This window comes from Rhincodon typus, chromosome 24 (assembly GCF_021869965.1).
Source record: "Rhincodon typus isolate 14 chromosome 24, sRhiTyp1.1, whole genome shotgun sequence".
Taxonomy (NCBI): domain Eukaryota; kingdom Metazoa; phylum Chordata; class Chondrichthyes; order Orectolobiformes; family Rhincodontidae; genus Rhincodon; species Rhincodon typus.
This window is the reverse complement of record NC_063355.1, coordinates 20,763,915-20,782,442: the sequence shown is the minus strand read 5'-3', so window position 1 is coordinate 20,782,442 and position 18,528 is coordinate 20,763,915. Positions and strand designations below refer to the sequence as shown.

Here is an 18,528-nt window from a genome sequence, read left to right as displayed (position 1 = left end):
CAGCTCTGCACCTTGTTGTGCTGGAAAAGCTCAGCAGGTCTGGCAGCACCTGTGAAGGATAAGAGAGTCAGGTGACCGTACCTCAGACCCGAAACGTTAACTCTTTTTCCTTCATAGATGCTGCCAGACCTGCTGAGCTTTTCCAGCAACTTTGTTTTTGTTCCTGATTCAGAGTCTAATGATGACCATGAAACTGTTGCCAATTGTTGGGGAAAATTCCCATCGGATTCACTAATATCCTTCAGGAAAGGAAAACTGCCAGCTGTTCCTGGACTGGCCTACATGTGAATCCAGACCCACAGCAATCCATTGACCCTTAACTATCCTCTGTACAATAAATGCCCATATCCCATGGATGAGTAAAAGAAAATCCACAATCTGGCACAGTCTGGGGCTGTTGGATTTGAGAGATTGTACCTGCACTACCTTAAAACCTAAAACACTTTCAGCCTTCCCAAAAGTAGCTCATTGACATGAAAGATTAACTCATTTTCTCTCTGCACAGATGACGCCTGAACCATTGAGTGCTTATAGCATTTAATATTCCCTCAGTCTGTTTATTCTTACACAAAATCTACAGGACCTGGAAATTGGAAATCAATCAAGTCATTGGTAGCATTACCAGCCATATATATCTTCAAAACTGCAACAAATGTTCACTTTTTTTCTTCTGAGATCTCATTATTTTATGGGAAACCAAAGTAAGTAAAGTCTTATGAGATCTTTCAGATTTAGTTGCACAAACTCACATTTGCCTGTCCAAGTATTTATTTTTCAGCAACAGTTGAGCAATTTCTTTTGAGGGAATTAAATTCTTGTTCTCATGTATTTTAGACCTGGGATAGAATTTTATGAGAGTCTGAACATTAAATCAGTCTTAGCACATTCACTCACTGCCCTGGGTGGCACATGTTCACATTTTTCAGTCTGTGCCTCATTTTCTCAGCTACATAGCCAATTCCTAAACCTATTAAGGAACCTTTTCAGAACTCTTAACAGTTGGCTATAACCACAGTCTACAGAAGGAAATTATTTAGCAAGTTTTTAAAACTTGCTTTTCATGCAAAACACAATCTCCCCATCCCTGCCTCATCCCATGACCAACCCTCCCTCTCATCCCCGCCTCCTTGACCTGACACAACCTGTCCATCTTCTCTCCCGCCTATCCACCCCTCCTACCTCACTGACCAATCCCCACCACTCCCTATCTGCATTCATCTATCACCACCCCACCTACCTTCCCCAGCCCCAACCGTCCTCTATTTATTTCAGAGCTCCCCTCCCCCTCTCTGAAGAAGGGTCTTGACCCAAAACATCAACTTTCCTGCTGTGTTCCTCCAGGTCCACACTGTATCATCTCTGACTCCAGCACCTGCAGTTCTTACTATCTCTGACATGATTGAAGCAAATTTATTAACAACTTCATGTATTGCTTGCAATATGATACTGAGGTTCAGCTTGTGCTCTGGTGTAAAGGTACATGGAATCATACATTACTACCGCATTGATGCCTTCTTTATAGAAACTAAGCAAAACATGCAACACTTCTTTTATGAAGCTGAAAAATTAGTGCAAAGCTTATTGTTGCAGGCAATTCCTGTCCACATGTACACAACACATGATTTGGTTTCTCATCTTCCATGCAGATTTGATGCTATCCACGTGATGCACTGTGCATTAGTTGAAATCACATGATGTGATATATATCAATTCAGATTCTGTGGTTCAAATCAGAAATAAAATTGGAAATCTAATCCATGGAAACTTCAAGAAGTAGGTCATCTGAATAGTAACACCTGTCATTACACTGACCTGCAAGCTTTGTTCTAAAAATCCACGTGTGCGCCAGTTGGCTGAGGTACTAAATGTGCTAGCCTGGGTTCGAGCACTAGCATGCTGTAAAAGGTCATAGTTGAAGAATGACCTTCTAGTCACTTCTGTGTTGCAGGTAAGGGACTGTCTTTCTCTGAGTGCCAAAAGCTGACCACAATCTGAAAGAACAAGGACATCACAGCCAGGAATCCCAAAATCGACTACTTACTTATTAAATGCTCCACTATCCACCCTTCACAAATGCCCAAGGCTAACATATATATTTTCAATATTATAGTTTGGACTTCTCATTTTCAACCTGTGTGTATGTGTGTTGCATTATTATTTCCTCTTGCATTAGCAATTTATAAGCTCATTTTTTTTTACTCAGAAAGCCTTTCAGAGCATAAATTCATTTGATCTTGAGGTAAGATATCCTCAAGGGAGGGAGTCCTTTGTAAATTAGCCTTACTGTGAGAAACTGAGACAGTGGATGAACAAAAAAAAAGGGGAGTCAGTGCATATCCTGTAAGTCAAATGCTTGGCAATTTGGGCATTAGGCCTGGATTGGGACTAAATGTGGGAACCTCATTTGGGATCTAGTTGTAAGAGTAGCCTTATTGACATGCTCGTCCTGGTCAGTTGGCAATCCAGAAGAGGAAAAGTACAAAGGTAAATTTTATGGTACCAAAATTCTTGAGATTCCCAGCTCTGCAAAATTAGCCTGGGTCATCAACACAGCAAGTCACTCCTCTTTACCTCCATCGTCATCATACACATCCTGATATTAAATATTCACTACACTCTCTTATGCCCCACCTGTTACATCTCTCCCATCCCAGACCACTCTACGCTTAGCTCCTTCCAGTCCCAAATCTAGCTAACTTGTACTACAGGATTCAACTCCTTAAAGAAGAAAAGTGTAATAGTTGAATATTCTCACAAAACAATTAAGCATAATTCTTTTACATGACTGAACCAACATTAATGTACTATAATTATTCTAAATATTTGAGAGATTTGCATTTATATTGCACATTTCACAACCTCAATACATCCCAGAGAGCTTTACAGCCAATAAGTACTTTGGAAGAGCAGTGTTGTACAATTTGCACCTAGCAAGTTTGCACAAATAGCAATGAAATAAGTGACCAGACTATCTATTTTAGAGATAACAAGTTGTAGAGCTGGATGAACACAGCAGGCCAGGCAGCATCAGAGGAGCAGGAAAGCTGACATTTTGGGTCTGGACCCTTCTTCAGAAAAAAAAATCTATTTTAGAAATTGGTTGAGGGTTAAATGTTAGTCAGGTTATCTGATTTCTCTCTTCATTGGATGTTGCCATTCAGACTGTGTTTTAGTTTCACATCGCACCTGAATGATAATGGGTTAGCGCACTCTCAGTACTCTACAGAAGTGTCAGTCTTGATTATTTGAAGCTTGAACTCATGACTTTCTGATTCAAGAGTGCAGATTACGACCATCAAGCCACATGAGAGTTTTTACATCCTTTGAGTTTTAACTATAAATGTCAATAGTAACAAATATAATTCTGTATTAAAGAAAATGTATAGTAAAGAATGAATTGGTTATAAGCCTTGTACAACATTTATGTTTTAAAGTTACATCCTGGTTTTCTTTTACTGAAGATGATTGTAGTCAAGGTTTAAGTCAATGAAGTTTTATGGTTCATTTTCACTCATGCTCTCAAGGTTTCCTCTTTATTCCCAATATTGGTAACTTTAGAGACCCAATCACTGTACATTTGTAATACCATATAATAGCGAGGACCCCTTCTTTGTTTGAAATATCTTCTAAAGTAGCAGCTTCTAAAGAACGTATATATGCATACAAAGCCTCATTCTGCTACATGTCATTTCATTCAAATAACAGCAGGTGGGTAACAACATCTTGATTATGCAGCGCCTAAACTGAAAACTAAGAGATGGTCAGAAAATGTTAGGAATTTAATTGTTACTTTTGCCATCTGATTGTCTTCTTTTCAAAGTCAAATTAGTTTTATGCTGGCCTCTTGGAGATAGCTGAGCAAGCAAGTCGGTTATCAACTTCACAGTTTGCAATGTAATTTTTTCAATCATGCCTTAATATTCATCCTTGAGATGAGAAATGCCAAATTGTTAGTTGTTAGGCTTTGACCTAGCTGACAGGAATGATTGGTGAGTTATATTATTGTCCTTGAGCACAAAATGAACAATAGTCCTGAATGTGTTTAAAAACACAATCCGTACCAAAATAATCCAGCTATGAAAAGGATCCATTTCATTTTTAATCAGATTTGAGTTATTTGAACATCCGATTAAATAAGGACTTACACGTCAGGTTAAATAGTTGTTTTATGTAATTACTTCTCTAATTAAGATAGATCGGTAAATGAAAATATTATTAAAATGCACGGAAAGTTATAAACAGAGCACTCTAATCAATTGACTAATATATTTTAACATAAAATAATATTTCTGCGAGCTGTGCAGTTGTGGTTTCAATGTCAAGACATATACTCCAACCAAAAGCCCTGTGCAGTACTAAAAGAGTTCTCTACCATTAAAAATGTTATCTTTTGGAGAAGTTAAATTGAAGACCTACCTTAGCTTGTCAGATCAACGTGGAAACTCTTGCAGCCAACTCTACATGGACACAGAGTTCATGAAGCTTTCTACCTGACAAAAAAGAACAGTAGTGCCCGAGAATGGTAGGGGGTGATGTATCTACTCCTGTCATTGTTGGCAGCAGCTGTCCCCAAACTCATCACCTACACCAGTCTAGTTAATCATTATCTCTTTTCATGGGAGAGCCAAAGTTGCAGCAGACATTAAGCCTTGAACTTGCTTAAGTAAACTAGGCATTCCCTGCTTCTTGTGCTGTCGGTGACAGTTCTTGATTGTGCTTATCAGAACAGCAGATGTCATGCGCACACCTTGTACACACACTACTTTAGTGTCTTAGGAGGCTGCATTGTGCTTAAGAAAGAATGCTACTGACTCAATTTAATCCTTTGCTCAGTATAGGCAAAATCATGGGAGACAAATGAGTGTATTACTAATATGGTCAATCAGCAGACACCCATGGGTGATAACTATGTTTATCAACGTAATCTGAACACTAAAGACAAGAGGAAGCTGTTTCCAGAATTCCAGAGCAGGTGAACAGTGGAATGCTCAAACTCTTCCAAACAAAAAAAACCCAAAATTTCCTGCAAAGTTTACTGATTTGACATCAAATATTTTCTGGTGGCAGTCATTAGTAAATATCACCTTTCTCATTTCATTTTCCCCAATCTGAATCTGCAAACTTACTCTTTTAGAAATTATTGTTATCCTGCTGAAAAACAAGGACACAAGTATATAGAATGGTTACAGAACTGAAGGAGGCCATTCAGTTCATTGAGTATATGCTAGCAATTTATATTATTAATTTAGCCAGTCCCTCCTACCCTTTTCCCCATTGCCCTGCATTTCTTTTCTGAACAAATGTTTCTTTGTTTTATAAATATAAAACTGTCCTTGTCTTAACATTCTCTAAGCCAGTCCATTCCGGTCAATTCTAACCACTCACTATTTGGTTCCTTTGCCAATCACCTTAAATCTGTGTTTCTGGTTCTCAACTCTTTAGTCAAACAGACAGTGATTTTTGGAAGTGATTTAACTTTGTTGGGATTTAATTAGTGCTTCTTGGTCCACTATTCAAATATATAAATGACAACAGATCATCGGATGGAGTCATACAGCATGGAAACAGACCCTTTGGTCCAAACAATCCACGCTGACCATGATTCAAAACTAAATTAATCCCACCTGCCTGATTCTGGCCCACATCACTCCAAACTTTTCCTGTTCATGTACTTATCCAAATTTCTTTTAAACGTTGTAATTTCACCTGCATCCACCACTTCCTCTGAAAGTTCATTCCACACATGATCCTCCCTCTGTGTAAAACATTTGCGCCTCATATCTTTTTAAAATCTCTCTCCTCTCACCTTAAAAAAGGTGCCCCCCAAGTCTTGAAATCCCCCATCCTAGGGAAAAGACAATTACCATCAACTCTGTCTATACCCCTCATTATTTTATAAAAGCCCTGGGCAAAACTATCAAATCCAAGCCCAGGGCTTTTGGGAAAGCTCAAGGCCATCAGGTAAAATCTTGAAAGAAGGCATAAAAAGACATTTTATTAAAAGTGTTGTCAAGTATGGCAGCTGAATTCCTATGGAGCTGATTAACAATCCAGAGATTGAGACTTCAAATCCAATCAATGAAAATTACATATAAAAAATTAGTGAGAAACAGGCTGTTCTGCACAGTTGGTGTTTATACTTGACAAGCCCCCTCTCACCCCTCTTCATCTCACCCTCTCAGCAGATCCTCTTGATCCTTTCTCCCTCATGCATTTACCTAGTTTTCCATTTAAGGCATCTTTGCTCGTTACCACAATCATTCTATGGTGTGAAGCTGAATTACATAAAATTTAGAATTTGTGGAATAGAATCAAAATGAAAACTTTCAGGTTGTCTGAAAAAAACAAATATTGTCCTTCGAGGGAGGGGACCTGATACAACTGCCTGGTCTGGTCTACATGTGACTCCATCAGTACTGACGCTTTGACATGAAAAGGTATGGATGAGGGTTTCACCAGAAGAACTGAGCCAGTGAGTCACTAGTCTTTCCTGGAAGTTAATCTTATCCCTCTTCCTGTGCGATGTGGCCTTGTTCCTGACCATCATTGAAAAATGACAGTGACAGATAGGGATTGTAACAGAACCCTTCATTGAATGAGCCATTATCACAGAATTGTCCATCAGAAAAGGAGTGGTCAGAGCTGTGATGTCAGAGGAGCCATCTTCCAGACAAAATCTCAAGCAAGGACCCTTCTGCTCTCTCTCAAATGGGCGTTAAAGAGGGTTTCCCTTCTTTATGTGTAAGGAAAGATGGAATGCTGTCAGACTAAAGCAAAACCTTAAAGATCCCTTGGCAATATTTTGAAGGACAGAGGGGTTATCCCTGGTTTCCTGGCCAACACTAACCCCTTGATCAACACCAACAACAAAATCAAAGGTCTGGTCATTATCCCATTGGCATTTATGGGAGCTTGCTGTGTTCACATTGACTGCCATATTGCCTGCATTACAACAGTGACCACATTTAAAAACTACTGCATTGGCTGTAAAGAGTTTTGGGATAGGTGGTGGTAATGAAAGGCTCCACATAAAAGGGAAGTCATTATATTTTATCTTTTATGCTCGAGTTACAGGGATGGGGTGGTGAGAGATCTTGGAGGCATTTGAAAAGACAAGCAACATCTGACTCCCAAATCAGAGGGAACTGACTATTCACAGTCCACAGGATAATAATCAGCTCCCAACACACACATATAACTCAACAATGGGAAATCAGGAAGAATCGTCAAGCACTCTGCACCTTCCAGATAATTACACCTCACCTTCCATATTCAGGAATGAGCCATCAACAAAACTCAGCCTGAAAGTCAGAAGAGAAATATTTCCAATAAACACACTCAATATCCAACACACTGCTCCAGTCAAACAATTCAGCACAAAGCACTGAGTAAACACCCTCTAAGCTGGATCTTCAGCATAAGGGGCATTTCCACTCCTGACTGCCCACAGGATGATTGTATCCCATAATACCCACACCAATCTGTATCAAAGCTGTTCCTTCAATCACCATCTCCTCACTTTTCAGTACGACTCTATGGCCATTAATTGAAAGTCAAACAATATGTAAACATTACATTTGATTCAACAATGGAAATTATTTTATGGTATGTTGAAATCTCAGCTTCCAGCCATGTTAGTATTTCATGAAGCACTGGACAGAATGCTATCTCCTCCTGGTGAGGAGACAACTGGCAGAATTGTGCCACACAATGAATTCTCCTTGAGCACCTTTCAATCAGATACCACACTGACGGCCCTCTGTCCACTCTAGCCCCCCCCCCAGGACATTAACAAAAGAGGGGATGGTGGATTCATTCAGAAGGTAAAGATGGGTCAAAATAAAACAAATTGAAAACACTTGCTTTTGGTTTATTCTATCTACTCCAAAATTACACAGCTCAACTGTATTCCCCCAACTGTAAAACAGGAAAAGGAATAAACCATTTAGCTCTTCCAATATGTTTCAGCCCTTAAGTGAGATCATACCTGATCTTTGACTTAATTCCATGTACCTCACTTGAGTTTAGCTAAGTCAGTACAGACTTCGACATTATTGTCTCTGTGGGCTGGCATCAATGGTATCTCAGCTCATTAGACTACAGTCAAGTAGGAAACAGTCAAGTTAAAAGCATGAGCCTAATCATGGGGAATTCCTTCCTGGGCTATAACTTCTACTCCGGTCTTATTGGAATGATACACTAAGGGTTTTCTACACTACCGCAGTGACTTCATTTCAAAAAGTATTTCATTGTCTTATACCAATTTGAGATACTGAGTTCATGAAAGGTGCTAGATAAATTCAACCTTTCTTCAGATAACTGATAAAGATGGTAGAAGACAACTGCTTATTGGATCAATCCACTTTTAAGCCTATCAAAGTATATTGGGTACCTCACCTACAGATGTATGAGAACCACCTATTATTTTCTTAATCAAAATTTTCATTTCATGATGGGTTCCTAAGTTGTCCTTAAACTTTAATGGTCAGCTAGAGTACCTTTTCATTCTAAAAACTGATATTGTAAACTGAATGGAATAAAGTACTTCATTCCATGAGAAACCTTACTTAAACATATTGGAAGGAATCACGAGTTAATTGCTACTACGTTCCTGGACTGAGACACAAAAGCAGAATGTAATGCATGAACCTTGCAAAGCTTCTAATGCAATTATTCTCATTGTAGCACGTTTTAAGAGTCACCATGATACCTTTTGTTGAGTAAATGAAAATCCAGTGTGTTTAAAAGTGGTGGCAGCTCTCATCTGACAGCATTATCTGATGAAGGAAATTACAGTTCTATTGAAATCAAAAAGCAATCAAGCAGCCCGGAGATTGAAAAACAATATTCAAGAGCATTACAGTTTAACCTTATCAATAGATGAATGCATCAGTTCCATCATTGTCATGTATCCCCAGCGAAGGTGCTTGTGGCACTTATCAATCAGATTTTGCCAGTCTATTCAGCATTATTGTAATCCCATCATTTACCTGGGCCTCTTAAGTACCAACAACTGTGGTTTCTCTCTGGCATCGCTCACAGCCAGCTCTCAGCATAATTATCTCAACTCATGGCGAGGAATAACGATTCAAGTGCAATTTTGAAAATATCAATTCCACCATACTTAATTTAAAAGTAAACTGTTTCAATATATCCAAATTAAAGGATTATTTGACTCAAGAAATATCAATTAAGGGTGAATGTATGATTTCATCAAATTATACAAGGAAATCCTATATAGTAATTGTCACCTTGAAAGCTTTCTTTCGCTTACTTCTGTGTCCACGTAACAAACTGTTAGCTATAAATAAGTTCTGAAGAAAGATTACTGGTTCCGAAGTATTGACTCTGACTTCTCTCCACTGATGCTGCCAGACCTGTTGAGTTTTTCTAACAATTTCTATTTTCCTTTTTGGTTTCCAGCATTCAGAGTTCTTTTGGTTTTATTGCTATCAATACGGTTCATGGATATTCAGAAAGTTTGAAGGCACCACCAGATTTTCAAACACAAATTAGGTTGTATAAAATTGCTGGTCGTGCCAATGATGTTCACATCCTATGAACAGATATAAGAAAAAATATTGTCCTTGTTAGGCAGTGGATACCAAAAGTATATGGAGAGTGGATATGTACTTGAATAAGAAAGAAATGAATAGTGGTGTCCAACAAGGACTTGTGCTGGGCCTCAAAAATTAGTGCAGACTAGAACGTAAAATTATAAAGAGACATTAAAATGAACAGGCAAACCACGACACAAATTTCAAGGCAGCAAAATGCAAAGTCAGCCATTTTGTACAAGAACAGTACAAATCAGAGTATAACTTAAATAGTGAAAAATTACAAATGGAGAGGTTCAAGGATTGCAAGGAGTCCACATACACAGATCTCTAGAAGATGTAATAGTCAGGTACTAGAATAATCAAAAGAGAAATGGAATGTTGCCTTAATATTAACACCTTAATATAAAAGAGGAGGCGTTATTAGAGCTATTAACTGAGACCGTACATACTGACTGTAATATTTGCTATTCTGAAGCTTCGAGAGCCTAACTAACCAATAATAGTCTCAGGTTAAAAGCCTGAAGGACACCCAAAGAAATATAAACTTGTAGATTCTGTTACTCCCTTTTTTGCTGGACACTTTCCACTTTTAATCTTTATACCTGTGCGTATGTATCCTTGATGTTATTATTTTTCACAGGGTTAGCAGACAATAAAATCGCTCTCCCTTTTGCTCATGAAGACGTTGTGCCAAAAAAACTGGGAATTGACAAAACGGAAAACAATGCACCCCTCCTCACCTGGTCATAACACACCTAAACGAAAGATGACCCCGAATGTGGGGTAGTCTACCTCTCGGAATCCTTCAGTACACTCTTGCTGTCAACCCAACCATCGATTTCATATTGGAACACCAATATTAATGCTGTGGTTTCAAAAGCAGCTTTTCCACCTTGTTTCATCTGTTGTTTTACGTTGCTGCAATAGCAGCCACTGCAAGCTTGTGGTTGGGTAGCTTGCAGTCACCATGCTCTTTGTGTGACAGGGTCTAAGGGCCTACTTGGTTTATAATGGAAGGGAATATCACCATGGGATTTTAATGAGAAGAGGGAAGATGTACTTTATAGTGCGTTAGCAATCAAGTACCAATTACATGAGGTAGGTTAGATGTTGTTACTAAGATGACTGGGAGACCTGCAAGTAAAAGTCTTCACCCTTCAAGATCCTAACATGCTCTGCTTTTCCCACACAAGCTCTTAGGGGATTATCCATTTGGACGGAACTAAATGCAGGCTCCAAAATGAACCCTTTCAGAACCATTACCTTATGTAACATTACATGTCTTAAAAGGGGCTCGTTCCTCTTCAACAGGTATTATTTCTACTCAGTACTTGTCACAACCTGAATATAAACTCTCAGACCTCGGAGCCAAATGGGGTTGAGGTTGCAACTGGCGTCTGTGATGTTTCCCTTGATCTTTTCTAGCTGTCTAAAAATTATGAAGTAAACGGCCCTTTCAGCATTAATACCTCTTACTCCTTCTGAGCACGGATCCAAGAGTTTCATATCAGCAATTTAAATATTGATCCAACTTGACAAACAATCTCAAAGCTAGACACCAACAAATGTCCTTTGCATTAGCACCAACCATAAACAGCAATCAAAGTGAAACTTAACAACTCCCACTGATCCAGCACCTTTCAGATACTTGCAGAGACAGCAGTGGCTACAAAGAAGGGAATAGAAATTCGATCAAAGATAGTAAATAAGAAAAGGGAGAGGCTAAAGAGGCAGAGTTTACAAAGTGAAGAAGGTTAGCATTGCTTAAGAAAGAGAATCCCTGAATGCAGAATGCACAGATGGTGTAGCCCAGGACAGATACACAAGAAGGTGCTAGTTAGTAGAACTGTAGGGGTACACCGACACCCAAAGGTAAAGAAGATCACAGAGTTGGGGAGAGTAAAGCCATCAAGAGTTTTGAAAATGAACCCTCCAGTCTTCCAGGTGCCTACTTAGCTTATACATTTTAAAGCATACTAAAAACATCTGCTTATTGTTGATTTGATGATCATTACATAATGCACAATTACAATTGTTACGATGAGGATTTGTGTTTCATTCCTAAATTGCTGGTAGGTGATCTTATGACATTTCTAAAATGCCTAAAGCCACAATTCTTACAAGTAAACTAGCCTTCCAGGAGCAAACAGATTGAATCAGGATTTGCTGGAAAAGGAGAGTTTAAATAGTGCTGGATGTTTTAAATTTGTAAATCACCCAACAACTTGTGCTGAAGAACAACATATTTATTAATCAGCCTGTTCAAAGATGATTTTTCACTCCTTTGGAGCAGGTGGGACTTGAACCCAGGTGTCCTGACTCAGAGGTAGGGACATTACCACTGCACCACCAGAGCCCCTTAGGCTTAGGGCCAAATCCTCCTTGGTTTAACTGCCAGATGCCCTCAGACAATTTGCAGCATTCTGCCAAGTTTCACAAAAAAAAATTTGACAAATTACCCTCAATTTGTTTTCTTAAATTTAACCTATTTTTCCCTAATCAACCTGTTAACAGACATTATTACACTCCTTTAGAGCAGGTGGGATTTGAACCCAGCCTTCCTAATCCAGGATGGGGATTCTACCACTGTGCCCCAAGAGGGCCTGAAATTCAGCTACATCTGGTATTCCCAGTTGATCTCCCATCCCAGACCTAACGCATCCTAGGTCTGCTTAGCAGCCAAAAACCAGCCAAGATCAGGTGTTTTCAGTCAAGTATGGCCACAGGCAACCCCACAACCTGTTTAAGAGCTTCAAGAAATTATTGCATATATGCCTTAATTACCAGTTCAACATGTCACTGAAAGCTAGGCTTTCCTCCACTTATTGAACTCGAGCTTTCACAGCAGAAATACAATTTTTAACAAGGAGATTTATACTGCTGCAATGCTACTAAACCTGGCTAGCTCAGAAAGAGAATTCTCATTCTTACAGAAGCATGTTATTAGAAGCACTGTAATTTCAAAATTTTAAAATATTTTTCTCATTTTTCCAATTTTCTTTACCTAATCTTTCAACCCCTCTCTTTATTTCTCGTCCTTTAGCAGATTGGACTCAAAATTTATTTAATTTCCTTCACCCTTCTTGTTTCTTTCCTAATCTACAAAATCTCTCTGATGAAGGAGATAGAACGTTGGTCATATTCTTCACCAAGCATCTGTTGCACTCACTCCGCTCTCAGCTCAACCTTCTGGCAATTTGCAGCACAAAACAATGGTGGTTAAAGGAAATAAAATAGAACAGAGACTGCTGCAAGATGCCACATGCCAGCAAAATCAGCACCTGTCAGACAGTGCACCAGTTTCTATTTTCAGTACTACAGCGAAAGGTTATACTGGAGAAAAACTACCCTGTGCACCTAATATTATTGTTTGTAAAGGTGACAATTGAAAGAATTAGTTAGTTACACCACATCTGTATTTTTCATTAGCTGAAGTAATTTTGTTTGAACACGAAAACTTGCAGAGGAAATAGCTGGGAGTATTCAGTGAACAAATACAGTTCACTTCAATGGCAATACATTCATTGACCTAGACTGCCTCAAACTCAGCTACACATGTTAATTCAGCTCCCTCAAATGGTTAGGCTCAGTAATCAAGCCACTTCCCCAATAACATGATAAGCTGTAAGCACTCATTCAAACAAAATGACTGAATCTAATAGACTGCCAGACACAAGCAGAAGGATTTGGTGGGGAATTCTTAATGACTAAAATTTTTATTTGAACAGGGTGCCAATCGGGCATTATCATTATTTATCCCATGTTGACACAAGTGCAGATGTTTTTACATCCATAAATGCTCCTAGGAGTCACAGGCATTTTTCAACAGAGAAAAAAAATCCTCGTAACATAATGGATGAATTCCACACTGGAGAGTCTCAGAAATTTATTCCTGGGGCCACTTGATCTGCAGCACATCACATTAGATGGTATTTTAAAAGGCAAATTATGTGAAAGTAGACTGAATTACCAATACCTTTGTAAACTGCACAACATTATCATGCAGACAGGCGGATAAACAAGGACATTTATCACTTTTCTGTGTGAAAATATTTACCTCTTCAGGATTTCACTCTTTTCCCATTTATGGGGTTTGGGCATTGTTGGCTCCTGGTTCTTAAATTGGATGCCATCACTGCCAACCTTGTATGGATAGATTCTCTGCCACCAATCCTGTTTATTGGTTTTAGTCACACTATTGACCACCACGTGGGCAAAGATGCCTTCACAATGTCTATGGAAGAAGATAGGTTCAATCTTGTTAAACTCTAAACTTTATTATACAATACTTACCAGTTAGTTACAATATACCTAGAATTAATGAAAGTCTCTTATGAAGCATCAGGCTCAATGTAAGAGTAAGTACACATTAGCTGTTTAGTTATATAATGTTGGCACACACTGGACACTTTGCCAGCTCTAAGGACACTCTCTCTCATGCTAGCATCACAGCTCTAGTTAGCTTCTCCAGAACAGTGATTTATGTCCTGATGAGTGGAGCTTAGCTTGTCATGTCAGTTAATCTTTCCAGGTTCTAACTGTCTTAGACAGCATTGATATCTGCTGGGAATACATCCTCCTCAAAGATCGTCACTGACTGACCACTAACAAAGCAATCCCACTGGTTGGCATGGTGGCACAGTGGTGAGCACTGCTACCTGACAGTGCCAGGGACACGGGTTTGATTCCAGCCTTGGATACCTGTCCCTATGGAGTTTGCTCATTCTCCCAGTCTCTGTGCAAGAGTTTTGTTTAACATCAATGGATAGCAACGTAACATGAGAAAGAACAATTCCAGGCATTTCTTACAAGGGGAATCCCTATTCATTTAACTCACATGGCAAATGGACACTTACTGGTTAAAGAGAGACATGCTGTCTTTTTGTAACAGTAACTACTAGAAGTGGATTTTGCAGAATATGTATATTTAAAACACTAATCTAATTTGTTGCCTGAGATTTTGATATTCATGATCATTTGTGGATTTCCTACTTCACCAAGGGGATGCAGAGGTATCCTTGTACTATTGACAAAAAGGCACTAGGGATGCTTAAACATCTCCGCAAATGCTGGAAAAGGAAGTGTTTGGTTGATTGCCCGCTATTTTTAAGTAAACATCTGGCTGGCAATTGAAAATCACACCCATCATGCACTGCAACAACACATCACTTCTTGAATCCATTGTTAACAGCATGCCCTTTCCTACAGGCTCAGTCTGGCTTGGGAGCTTGCTGTGTATATTTAATTGGCCTTAGACTAGAAAAATCTGACACGGTTTACGTGCATTTTTGGCAAGTGCAAAGCTCTGGTTCAGCAGTTTCAGCGTTAAAAAAAAACTTATCCAAATGTCTGCAATCATAAAGAACAGCCACCAGGATTTGACAGTAAATCATGTTGGTTGGATACACTACTTTGGCTTACTGTAAACCCTTTTATTAATTTACAATTTTTATTCACCAGGTAGCTGTACATCTCCAGTTTTATGCACTTTGTATTCAAATCACTGTAGCCTTGTTCAAGTCCCAAGGTCTTGCCACTTCACTAAACTAATTAATTCTGAACTGCCTTACACTGTAGATTTGTCTTCTTAGCTCTGACCTCCCACTTCTCCAAACAAAGCCTGGGTCTAAAAAATCCTGTAACAGTATTTTATCCCGAAATCCCATCTGGGTTTTCTGCACGTCAATGATTAGCGAGCTGGGATGTAGCTCACAGTGTTGAGCCTGGCAGCCTGCCAAATCTTAATTTCCACCATCAACTACCAACTTACTTTCCAGAGATTAAACAGTGACATCCACAAGGGTGCTTGATAAAAGAACACACAGCCTCAGTCCATGCAAGGTTTTATCTATAGATAGAAATCTGAACTGTAGGAAAGTCAGCTCCAGTTTATTGCTGTTAATTATTTGAAAAGTGCTAATATTCTAGCAATTCAGCATCCTCCTAACACACTGAGACCTGGACTCTGCATACATAATGAACCAGACATTTCCTTGATCCTTCACATAAATGTTTATGTCTTTTTTTTACAGGCACCTCATATCAACTTATAGCAATATACACTGCAAATCGCATTGACAAACACATACTATGAAAAAGCACAAAATGAGCAGAAAGCAGTGCAAATAGTGGATGCTAAGCAAGCATAAAACTTAAGCTACTCATAGTTAGAGGTTCAAGTTCCAAACCAGAGATACATGTAACAATAAATTATCATTATTATGAAACGACAGTAAATTGTTTATAAGATGCCAGAGGCTGGTGTCGTTTTAATTACATTTATTATAAAATCAAATAAACCAAACAAAATTAGGGCAAATTTAATTTTTTGTACAATAAACAGGCTTCTTGATTTCCTAAGTGGATTACGGGATACCACCACGCTCCACAGCCGCCAAAGCTGTCCCAAAGGACACAACACCAGGGAGGAAGCATGCTGAAGCAGTTCCCCATGCTATCTCTGCCAAAGCCACCTCATCACTGGCCATACTCCAGCCACAGCCAGGAGACGGTCCCAACTCTCAAGGATTGGGGCCCATCTCAACTGAGAACCAGCTGACCGTCCAAAACTAACTCCCGAGGACCGGGATATCATTTACGCGGCTGCTGCTACTGCAGACGCCGCCAAAGCAGAGGAAACGAACAGACCCCCACCCCGTTCGTCGACCCTGGATCCGTTACTCAAGGCGTGACCACCACAGCCACATGGTGTGGGCCGGATCCGCCCCGCACCAGCTTCCCGCAACCTCTCCCCACTACTTCAACCGCAGAAAGAAGAAAAGAGGAATTTGATCCAAAAGTTAAGTGAAGAAAATAAAATAAGAAAGGATGCGGTCGGTCACGTGAGAGGGAGCAGACAGGCCGGGAGCCTGGACACCTCCTACCCTGCAGCCTCCGCCATCTTGAAAAGATTATTCTATAATTTAAATCATCTCGAATGTGTGTAGAAAACGGCAATGCAGATCCCAACTGTCATTACACCACAGTCCGGTCAGCTCTCTAAGGTAGGCAACAAACGATTCCATAGCACGAAAAAACAGCAGAAGAGTCATCCATAGTGCAATGTTTGTCTCTTATTCTGCATTACTGAAAAACACATTTGATGGACATTAGGAGCTTGCTGTGCTACAAAACAAGTTGCTGTCAGCTTTCGAGGAGTACAGACTTGGATACTGCTTGGCACTGGATAACTGCATTATTTCATTAATTCTTAAGTTAATAATTAGCTCCCTTGTTACATCAAAGCTGTGTGCCAGCTGCATCATATAAAAAGCAATCATTCATCTTTTTATGTTTAAGTTTTGGACCAAGTTTCAGAAAACAAGACGGCCTTAATTTTTTTTAAAGCAGGAAATCATTGTACCTTTATGATTTCAGCAAGTGCAAACTGTTCTACTCCCCAGTGATATAATTTTTCTGCACATGATGGTGTACTGATGCTAATTAGTTAAAATGTTTATTGTTTAAGCGTCCCCACAGCTTGTTCGTAGCTTGCACTCTTGAACCAGGGGGATATGGTTTGCATTAAAACTTTCCCTCCCCCATTTCTGGGGATGATCTCATCTCACTTTGGTGATGGTAGAACACTGATTTACATTGAATACTCGGGGCAGAAACTAATATTGCAACCAACCAAATCTACACACCAAAATTGAAGACAGTTTTCTAAATTAATCATTTTTGAAGTACATTGCTTCATTAGGACTTGCACTGGGTGGGATTCACTTGGGAAAATCTTGTTTTTGCTTCTTTCAGAACCAGAAAAAGGAGTATAGCACAGTGGTAAATATTGTGTCGTTCCTCAAATGTGTGTACAATCATATATGTAAGGGCAGCACAATGGCTCAGTGGTTAGCACTGCCTCCTCACAGCACCAGGGATCCAGGTTCAATTCCACCCTTGGGCGACTGTCTGTGTGGAGTTTGCAAATTCTCCCTATGGGTTTTTTCCTATAGTCCAAAGATATGCAGTTTGGAGATCGGCCATGCCATAGTGTCCAGAGATGTGCAAGCTAGGTGGACTAGCCACGGGAAGTGCAGGGATATAATGTTGGGGGTGGGGAGTTTGGATCAGATTTTCTTTGGAGGGTCAGTGTGGACTAAATGTGCCAAATGGTCTGCTTCCATACTGTAGGGATTCTATTTTAAAAATTTCAACAGTGAGGCATTCCTCTAGAAAGTGATGATGCCCCATGTTCAATCCTTGTTTGACTTGGTTTTAAAAAAATCCAAAATGTATTTTCTTCTAATTGTGTGACTTTTCTGAAGACAAAGCGAAACTCGCAAATCAGTTCCACAATTGTCTGCTCAAGAAACTGAAGGCATGGTATCCAGGGGGCTTTTGGAAATGTGCCACACAGACTTTCCAAATTTGAAAAATGCAGCTTCCCAAATCTTCAATTTCCCAACTGATGATCAGAATGTTTTCCAGATTTGACTACAGATTCCAGCCAAGTAAACCATGTGAACATTAATTAACATAACTGCTGTGAGCCTTGGCTTGCCAACATCTCTGAAACTGCCACTGAGGCCCATAAAAGCGGTGCCTATGAACAGTTGGAGTAATTACAGGGTGTCATTTAATTTAACTATGCATTGTTAGTCCCCCGATTACTCTCTTTGAGGTCTTGGAACAATAAAATTAAGAACTGGGTTTATTTGTTTTCTCCTGATATACTTGGGTTTCTGGCTCTTAATTTCTTGTTCATGTTCCAGTGGTTTTCAATGTTAGCAATTTTAAAAAAACTGAAAAACACTGATAAAAGTTGAGTTTACAGATACAATTTATGAAGGAGAGAGAGTGAACAAAACAAAGAGACAGAACAAAAGAGACAGCAAGGTCAACAGAGATGGTGGTGCGACATAAGGGTGCATGCGTCTGTTTGCGAGAGAGAGAGAGTGTGTGTGTGCGAGCGTGTGCGAGAGAGAGAGTGTGCGTGTGCGAGCGTGTGCGAGAGAGAGAGTGTGCG

General features: G+C 39.5%; 1 protein-coding gene across 3 annotated transcripts in view; it reads right to left on the bottom strand.

Moving 5' to 3' along the window:
• Positions 1–18,528, bottom strand: part of si:dkeyp-14d3.1 (transmembrane protein 132D) — a 909,489-nt gene that overhangs the window by 610,444 nt on the left and 280,517 nt on the right. Inside the window, exon 1 of one of the 3 annotated variants that reach the window (XM_048611780.1) lies at positions 13,618–13,697. The exons of the other annotated variants lie outside the window; for them this stretch is intronic. Within the exon in view, the coding sequence (XP_048467737.1) occupies positions 13,618–13,661 (44 nt within the window). The 5' untranslated portion in view covers positions 13,662–13,697. Of the gene's footprint in view, positions 1–13,617; positions 13,698–18,528 lie in introns of those variants that run through there. 3 annotated transcript variants of the gene reach the window in all.